We start from the raw sequence: 10,127 nt of genomic DNA, 5'->3' as shown, positions 1-10,127 counted from the left end.
TAGATCTTCTTGAGCAATGCAGTGTTTTTGTGAATGAGCAAAATATTTTTTAGGTCAAATGGTTTTAACAAACTGAAGCATTTTGGCCATGTGAGTGAAACATGCAGTGGTATTATTTTGTAACAGTAAAGTTATATTTGCTATAATGCATGGTTCTGTTATGTAGAATACTGTGATTAGGATGTAGTCTTGCAGACAGTGATACAGCTTTGACAGCTTTGGCACCTTCCCTTCTAACTTCATTATCAAGAACCACTCCTCAGAGTCTAAATAGAGAACCAATATTTGTGATCTACAAGTGCATAGAGGTTCACTGCACCTCAGATCATAAAGATCCTTATAAAGTTAAATATGCAGCCACTTTGTACTGCAAAAAAACGATTAACTAAAACATATTTGTATAACGCTGTGCAGCAAATTAAATATTGTTAGTCTTACAGAATATACAGCATTATGCCAAATGTTATTTAATTACTAGGATAAACAACACAGACCTGTTCATTTAAAATGTATAACAAAATATTGCTATAATCTCAAAGTCACAAAGGCACATTGTAAATGTTTAAATGCTAAATTTCTTTATAAACTTGCAGGGCATCTTTAGCACCCAATATTACCGATTTCTTTCCTATGAAGTGGTTTCTATGCGTGTGTGTGTGTGTGTATATTAGTGAGAGGGAGAGATGAAGAGAGGAAGAGATGGTCGAAGAGCTTGTACAGCGTAGGCCACTTCCCAATCACGATCTTAACTATATTGGAAACAGAATGGCAAAATGCTAAATTATTACCGCCTATGATTTCAAGGACAACAAATTCACCAACATATAAATGACTAAGCCATTAGGTAACCCCTTACTGTAAGTTGTTGCTGCTTTTAATTTGCAGGGCTCGCTCCCGTTTCGAGCCGCGCGCTCATTCCATCTTCATGACAGGCAGTAGCACGCCGTAGTGGTTCCATTGGATTCAACTTTCACATCTGGATCAGTTTCTGTAGAGAGAATTGTTTGAAATTAAGCTACATTACACCCTGTGTTCCAGGTGAGTTCTCCTCGTTTTGTGATTAAAATATTTGAGTTCCTAGCTCTGCCTCGACTAATCTTGTAAGTAGGCTAGTCGAGTCTAGATTGGAGAGTTCATGTCAGTGGGGATATCCCTCTAAATTTTCTGCACAAGATAAGCTAGGAATTGAGAGTACCCGCCGGTCTTTTGAACTCGTTCACCATACACTCCAAATGGTCTCTGATTCAGTATAAATGGCTGTATTAGATTATGTTGCGCGTCAATGGATACTAATTGCGGTCTTTCTAGTTAACATACTGTAAATGCAATAAATGGTTTTATAATAATGTATGGTGTTTTTTTCTCCGAGAAATTGTTTCCAGGAGCCGAATACTGTATTCATCTGGGCATTTATTCTATGCTTTCAAACTGTGTTGCTATATATTCCCTTAGGTACAAATAGATCTACCTACGTTTTGAAAAGAAACGCAAAATCGTCAGATTGATCAATTATGGTTCCATATTCTTGTCTTTGGTGTGTAGGTGTATGCAGCTATGAGGCATAGAGACAACATTTTTCATTGTCTGCTCATCTGCTTCTCGCTAACGGTCCTCTGGCAAACGAGGTAAGTCGTTACCTTGAATAAAAGAAAAGAAAACTCAGAATTATATTTTTTTACATTGAAAGAAATCTGAATGCAGCCCACCACTGTTTATTTAAGGATTTTATTTTAATTAAAATGTTCTAACCGTATATATTCAATTGTTTGCATTACAACATTAGGGCACACATTTTAGTAGCCTAGGTTACGTATAGACTACTGGTGTGTATTTAGCATTGGGGTGAACATTCGGCTTTGTCGATGTTGGGGGCTTTGTGAAAATTTAAGAGGTGATTTTCGGATTAAGTTCCTATGGGTGGCGATAGAGTACAACCACTATTCTCAGTCAGAAAACCAATGCTGACATCAGATGCCATGAAGAAGAGCTCTTGATTAAACCAACACTCGGGTATAAAGTGTTTACCATAGAGTGTGTCATTATATGCAAATTGCTTTATTTCAGTGCTCAAGAAAATCGTACCTTTTGTTCCAAGCATTGTTGTAAATATTGGGAGACTTTTGAAAAGTGAGATGTCCTGCTGTATTGCCTTCTTAAGCTGGCAGCCAGTACAGTACAAAGACATTCTGCATGAAGTCTACATAAATCAAAGGAAAGTATTGCATTTATCAGATTGACTGGAAAGTCTAATAATTCCAGAATTTTCCAAAATGTTTCGCATGTTGTGCCAGCCTTTTTGAATGTACAGTAGCTGGCTCACAGATATTACCCAATCAACCAAGAAACCAATATGTCAGCCAATTGATTAACCAATAATTTCTCCACATCAATCACATTAAAGGAGAGCACATTTCATTCATTTAGGCTTCTTCTGAATATTGAATTCATGAATATTCAGTTCTGATCATATTTGCATATTCCATTGTGTTTCCGCTCCAAGATCAAATAGCACACACATGTTCAGATTTGAACTGGGTCATCTGGGAAGAGGGTGATTGAGATAGAGGGCTATGTGTTTGTCTTTGCGTGATCCAGCTCTCTGTGCACACGTGGGGACCTGAAATGCCTACAAAGTTACTGCAACCTGAAAAATAAGTCCTCACTAGTTTTCTTTTCTAAAATCCCCAGTAGGGAAAATTGTGATTTCTGACTTATGTGTGGTAAGACAATTGGGCATATTGTTAGAATTAGGGTTACATTATGTTTATGCATTTAGGTTAGGTTTAGGGTCAGGCATTTGGGCTAGGTTATGTTTAGGGATAAAGGTTAGGTCATTATGTTTAAGGCTTTTGTTTTGGGTTAGGGGATATGGAACGTGGTTTTCTGGATCATGTTCAGATTTCACCACAAGGAAAACAAATGTGTCTTCTAAGTACCTTTTTTCTTTGCCCCTGTTTCATTAAATCCCTGTGGAGTAACAGCATTTAGACCATGTCAACCTGACACTGTTGTTTGCCTCCCAGACCGGTGATTGCTGATCCTACAACAGATGCCTTCAAGAACAACATCACTCTGTTCACTCGGATCCTCGACAGACTTCTAGATGGCTATGATAATCGCCTTCGGCCCGGCCTTGGTGGTGAGCAATGTCTCTTGGTTTCATTGTCTGTGAGCAAAAAACGCTCTCAGTGTTCAGGGTCTGTGAGTCAGAGAGATGTTTCAGGATCAGTAATATTAGATTATAACAAACATGGTGACAGAAAGGGGAGGGGTCCCTGGTCATAGATCAGTACTCCTACTCTAAAGCACTTCATGATTATGGTGCTACTTTGTGGAATATTTCGTACTAGGATTATTGGCCTAAATTCACAACACAGATTGCGATGACTTGAACTTTGTTGCTGGATTGATTTTATTGATTTTATTTATTTGTCAGGCATAGGGATCCTTAGTGGCATGTTTCCGCATGGCAGTCAGTTTCATGAACATGTCCATTTCTCATGACATTTATTGGTGCTGCATATGAACCTATATGAACTTACATTATCCGTCAGTAGTGTTTCTCCAAATCCTCAGGTAATGGATATGTGTCCTAAATGCATTCTACACCCTGAACAGTGGCCTTTGACCTGAGTCATGGAATGGTACCACTGCTAAGAAATTATCCTTAGGCATGAACCCTCGTAGAGTGCCTGGCTTCAGCACTTACACTAGCTGTGGTACATAATATTGGCAACATAAATCTAACCCTAACCCTAACCTAACCCTCACCCTCAAGATACCTCATTGACATTATAAACTTGTTATCAAAGCACTTCGAGCAGCATATCATCTCATATACCATGGCTTTCCGCCAATCAGCATTCAGGATTTGAAACACCAGGTTTATAATATTTAATAATCAATGGGGGTATATCATTTATTTATTTGTAAAAAAAAAACAAGGGGTCCTAGCTTTAGCACAGGAAACTGCCTTGCCCTTTTACAACTGGTTTTAAATGTTGCTGGTCTACGACATTCAGGATGTCTCACCTGGGAAAACAGCTGACAGTTGCTATAGTAGCAACATGGTCTATTACAGAAGAAATAAAAGCAGCTTTATGAAGGGCAAATCATTAAATCCCACCACCATAATTCTGGGATTTTGCTTATGCTTGGACGTAGAGGTGCATATCCATAAAAAATAATGGGTATTGATTTAATGATGTCATGGTTTATATGTTCCTCATCCTTCATCCTTCTACTTGTGTTATTTGGTCTCCAGTGCTCTTTCAACCCGTAAGCCCTTAATGTCAGCATATTGCAAAATCCCTCAGAGACCTTCTGTGTTCATTCCGACACCCAGCAATCATCAGCATCACATTCTATAACTGGTCATAAACAGGTCGTAAACATGTATTTGGTGCTAGGTGCGGGTAAAGGATATTAGCCAATAAACCAGGTGGTAGTCCCCATGGCATTTTGAAAGGGGACGGGAGATGGTGTGAGGAATGACAAGTACTGTAGTTCCGTGTTGGTTCAGCTAGTCAGCGACGTCCGTAAATGGGGGGCGGGGCACTTCCACCCAGTTGTTCTGTATTCATATGCAATGTACTTAAACGTTAGTGGTAACCGATGAAAGTGGAAGACAAATAGAGACAGCGTTTAGATTTATGATATCTAACCTTTCCTCAGGCCCATGGCAGATTGATTTCTGTTTCACTGAGGTGGGCATGTTTGTACTGTGTATGATTCCCATAATGTGTTTGTCAGTCCTATTCTGCAAATGGGAGAAATCTCCCATGCATACTTTCTGGCCAATATCTCTTAATAGTTCATTTACGGCTGTCCTTTTTCTCAGTGACCATAGTGACACTGGTCTCTGCACACAGCCATCGTATATTTAGAAAGGCATCATTTGTACATCCTTTTTTATCTTCAGCCTTAATTTATAGTTGGACGTAGCTGTTGAAATAACCTTGTTTGCTTTGGGTTCTCCTCGTCAGTGAGCTTTGACCTGGCCACACTTACCCTGAACCTTCCAAACAGCCATCTTTAATATCATCGTCTGACTGGCCCTGGACTGGAGAAACACATTATTCTCTCTGTCCATTTCGGCAATTCTCTGTATCTGTATGGGGACCGTACTGTAGTTTGAGATGGTTTTTAGTAATGCATAAAGACTCATCCCGTTTGAGGGCTTGCCTCTTGTGTCCCAAAGCATCGATCGTCACACTTAAAAAGGTTTAACTGTCCCTGCTGTGAGGATTGGGCTGAGATAGGGATGTGATTGCTGGGAGTGTGGGCGAGAGGTGGCTGGAAGACCCATTGCTTTTTGAGTTTCCCCTTGAAGTTACTGTGAATGCGGTAACTTGTAGCTGGCTGTTCCTGGTATGTGAGATGGTCTAGCATGAACTTCCACATAGTAATACACGCACACACACTCCATGTAGTTTTGACATATCTGTGTCAGTACATTGCTGCACATCTTTGGGTACTACAATGTGTAAAGCCCCCATATTCCTAACTAAGATGCTAATAGCTTCAAATCATATCCTAACTCTTCATACTTATTTATTTTCCTCTCCTGTGACTGTTAGTTCTATGAAGGTTTTTATTTGTCACCTGTGCACTGAGGGTTAGGATTTAATTGCTACAGGAAACACTTAATTCCTCTCATTTACTGTTTATATTATTTGGGTAATGAGACTACCTACATACAGCATAAAACTACAGTTAAAGACTGGTTGCACGAGCTTCTCCTTCATTTGAAACCAACTGAGGTATATTTTCACATTTTTTCTCCCCAGTCTCCTTCACAACAATCTAATACTACATGTAAACATTAGCTTGTATGTGTCTGTGTGTGTCTGTGTGTGTCTGTGTGTTCATTTGTGTTTTGCCTTTATCCTGAAAAGAACCAATATATTTTGGCCCCTAAAACCTGAAACAGGGTTAGTATTTTGCACTGAATTAGTAAATCCAAAAACATAAATCTCACACATGTAGTAAATGTTGAAATATCCTGAACCAAATGTTTAATGCTTTTAATATTTGGAACAGTTATTTTGGTCAATTTCGTCCATTCCAACTCGCAGTGGATACATTGGTCTAATTCATTTGAAGTGTTGTGTTTCTGTCATCCTCAAGGGCTGTGAGAATATGCCACTGTGAGATATAGTCTTTATGGTTAGATAGGGGCACCGGTGTTATGAGATTTATGTTGTGGACTGTAGTGATCTCTCTTTTGTAAAGCTTGTTTTTGTCTTCTGTAGATTCCTACATTGACCATCAAGGGTCCCGTGTAGCTGTAAGATGAGAATCTCAACTTGATGTAGGGACATTGACTGTAATCTAAATGTTGTATTATTTATGCAGTGCCTTCAGAAATTATTCAGGCCCCTTGGCTTTCTCCAGATTTCTCCATATTTTTTGGCACAATACCCCATAATGACAAATCTAAAACACATTTTTAGAAATGTGTCCCAATGTATTGAAAAAACAAACTGAAATATCTCATGTGCCTTAGTATTCCGACCATTTCTTCAATCAACTCAATTTTGTGATCTCAAGCAGTCTCATAGACAAATTTCAGTCAGGCTTCCAACCTCACCACAGTACTGAAAGGGCCCTGATTAAAGTTTTAAATGATATACATCTGCATACTGATTCTGATAAAATAGCAGTTCAGGTTTTATTAGATCTCAGTGCAGCATTTGACATAGTAGGTCATAGAACACCTCTGGACAGGCTGGAAAAATAAAAGAACTAGTATTAGGAAAGAGATGGATTCTCTGGCCCTAAAAGCCAGGGACCGAGTATGTAATCTTGGTGTTCTGATAGAATCAGACCTCACATTTAACAGTCATATCAAATCAGTCACCAAAACAGCATTCTGTCATCTTAAAATTATAGCCAGAATCAAGGGCTTGGTGTCCCAAAAAGACCAAGAGAAGCTCATCCATGCTTTTATCTCTAGTAGGGTTGACTACTGTAATGGCCTCCTAACTGGACTCCCCAAAAAGACTGTAAAACAGCTGCAGCTCATTCAGAATGCTGCTACTAGAACGTTAACCAGGACCAAGAGAACAGAGTACCTCAGCCTGGTTCCAGTCTTCCAGTCAGTTACAGAATAGATTATTTTAGTTTATAAATCACTGAATGGTTTAGACCTTCGAATACATTTCTGATATGTTTGAAGAATATAAACCGATCAGGACTCTTAGATCCATGAACTCAGGTCAGCTAGAAGAGACCAGAGTCCAAACTAAACATGGCCAAGCTGCGTTTAGAAGTTATGCTGCACACAACTGGAATAAACTACCAGAAGATCTTAGACGTGCCCCAAACGTATCAATTTTCATATCCATGTTAAAACACTTCTCTTTTCACGTGCCTATGACCGAGTGCTTCAACTTAACCACGCTGTTCAGTCTTACAGCTTTTATAGCTTCCTGTGTTTTGATCCCGTTTTTATTCTATTTCTATTTTCTTATTCTATGTTTAATTATTATGATGTTGTTTTGATGTTTTCGTTTGAATATTTGTTTTTATGCTATTGTATTTTCATATATTTTTTCTTTTTCTTTGTAAAACACACTGAATTGCTTCTATGTATGAATTGTGCTATATAAATAAACTTGCTTGCTTGCTTTGCCATCACACTCCAAATTTAGCTCAGATGCATCTTTTGTCCTTTGATCATCGTCTTGATGTCTCTAAAACTTGACTGGAGTTCACCTATAATACATTTCATTGATTGGACATGTTTTAGAAAGGCACATGTCAATATAAGGTCCCACACTTCACAGTGCATGTGACATACGAAAATACAGTATGTACTGCCGAATTCACCACCACCCGAGCCCATTCCTTCAAAACTGCCACCAGGAGGCGGCCCCAAAGATGCTGCCACCAGCCAGGAAAATTGGTTGGTTTCTCTTCTTGATTGCTCTCTCACCCCCTAAAAACCTACAGTGTGTCCATTCCCTGTGTCCTATGTCTCCGTATCTATTATATCTATTACTCTGTCATTCTCTGGGTAAATACATCTAAAACCGTACCAAATTTAGTGTTTCTATCACAAACATAATAATAATGATATTTAGTTCACATATATAGCTTGCCGCTATATTATTTCAAATTCCTCCATATTAACACACCTCACATAGAACAAATATTGTTAATGAAGACGGGAAACTAGTAGCAGATTACCTGAAGAAAGAAAAGAAAAACATCTACAATAGAATGTGATATTTAAGCATTGAAAATATGTGGAATGACTAAGGGACTAATAGTTATTGCTTGAAGTGTTGACATTTAGTACTACTATACTACCACCAATACTGCTACAATTGTACTACAACCTCTCTCTCTAACCATCCTCCCTTCATTCTTTCACCTCTGTCTCTATCTATCCCCCCTTCGTTTTATTACTACCACCACCACCACTACTACCAATATCACTACTGTACTACTACTATTACTACTACCACCACCACTTCTACTGCTACTATCACTACTGCACTACTGCTATTACTACTACCACCACCACCACTACTACTATTACTATCACTACTGTACTACTACTATTACTACTACCACCACCACCACTACTACTACTACTATCACTACTGTACTACTACTATTACTACTACCACCACCACCACCACCACTACTTCTACTATCACTACTGTACTACTACTTTTACTACTACCATAAACACTACCACTACTACTATCACTACTGTACTACTACTATCACTACTACCACCACCACCACTACCACTACTGTACTACTACTATTACTACTACCACCACCACCACTACTACTACTACTATCACTACTGTACTACTACTACTATTACTACTACCACCACCACCACTACTACTACTATCACTACTGTACTACTACTATTACTACTACCACCACCACTACTACTATCACTACTGCACTACTACTATTACTACTACCCCCACCACCACCACTACTACTACTATCACTACTGTACTACTACTATTACTACTACCACCACCACCACCACCACTACTACTATCACTACTGTACTACTACTATTACTACTACCACCACCACTACTACTACTACTATCACTACTGTACTACTACTATTACTACTACCACCACCACTACTACTACTACTATCACTACTGCACTATTACCACCACCACCACCACTACTACTACTACTATCACTACTGTACTACTACTATTACTACTACCACCACTACTACTACTACTATGACTACTGTACTACTACTACTACTATTACTACTACTACCGCAACTACTACCACTACTACTACCACCGCTACTACAGTAGGACTACTACTACTACCACTACTACCACAGTACTACTACTACTATTACTACCACCACTACTATGACTACTACTACCACTACTACTACAGTAATACTACTAGTACTACCATTATTACTGCCACCACTACCACTACTACTACTACCATAATTATTGCTACTACCACTATTACTACCACCACTACTATTACTACTACCACCACTACTACTACCACTAATACTACTACTACGACTACTACTACTTGTACTATAACTATTCATATTAGTGATTTCATTGTATGGCTTGGAAAGCATCTCCTTACATAAGGAGCTCTCTCTCTCCATCCATCCTCCCTTCATTCCCTCACCCCTCTCTCTCTCTTTCCATCCTCCCTTCATTCTCTCACCCCTCTCTCTCTCTCCATCCAACCTCCCTTCATTCCTTCATCTCTCCATCCATCCTCCTTTCATTCCTTCATCTCTCCATCCATCCTCCCTTCATTCCCTCACCCCTCTCTCTCTCTTTCCATCATCCCTTCGTTCTCTCACCCCTCTCTCTCTCTCCATCCAACCTCCCTTCATTCCTTCATCTCTCCATCCATCCTCCCTTCATTCCCTCTCTCTCCATCCATCCTCCCTTCATTCCTTCATCTCTCCATCCATCCTCCCTTCATTCCCTCACCCCTCTCTCTCTCTCTTTCCATCCTCCCTTCATTCCCTCACCCCTCTCTCCATTCCTCCAGATCCCAGGCATTCCACGGGATCTGGTGTAATTTAAAATTCAAATTAAGAATCTGGGGCCATCGGCTCAGAATGAGCATCCGCCATATGGGATA

The 10,127-nt window shown here is 39.4% G+C and overlaps 1 protein-coding gene across 1 annotated transcript in view; it reads left to right on the top strand.

Annotated features, from left to right (window-relative positions):
* The first annotated feature begins 695 nt into the window (after positions 1-695).
* LOC105028307 (gamma-aminobutyric acid receptor subunit alpha-2) overlaps positions 696-10,127 on the top strand; it is a 34,210-nt gene continuing 24,778 nt past the window's right edge. Inside the window, exons 1-3 of the mRNA XM_010900949.3 lie at positions 696-1,038; positions 1,543-1,625; positions 3,024-3,139. Of these exons, the coding sequence (XP_010899251.1) occupies positions 1,555-1,625; positions 3,024-3,139 (187 nt within the window). The 5' untranslated portion in view covers positions 696-1,038; positions 1,543-1,554. The remainder of the gene's footprint in view (positions 1,039-1,542; positions 1,626-3,023; positions 3,140-10,127) is intronic.

The sequence above is a fragment of the Esox lucius genome, chromosome 4 (assembly GCF_011004845.1).
Source record: "Esox lucius isolate fEsoLuc1 chromosome 4, fEsoLuc1.pri, whole genome shotgun sequence".
NCBI classification, from domain to species: domain Eukaryota; kingdom Metazoa; phylum Chordata; class Actinopteri; order Esociformes; family Esocidae; genus Esox; species Esox lucius.
Note: the sequence above shows the minus strand (reverse complement) of the source record. Positions and strands in the feature narration are given on the sequence as shown.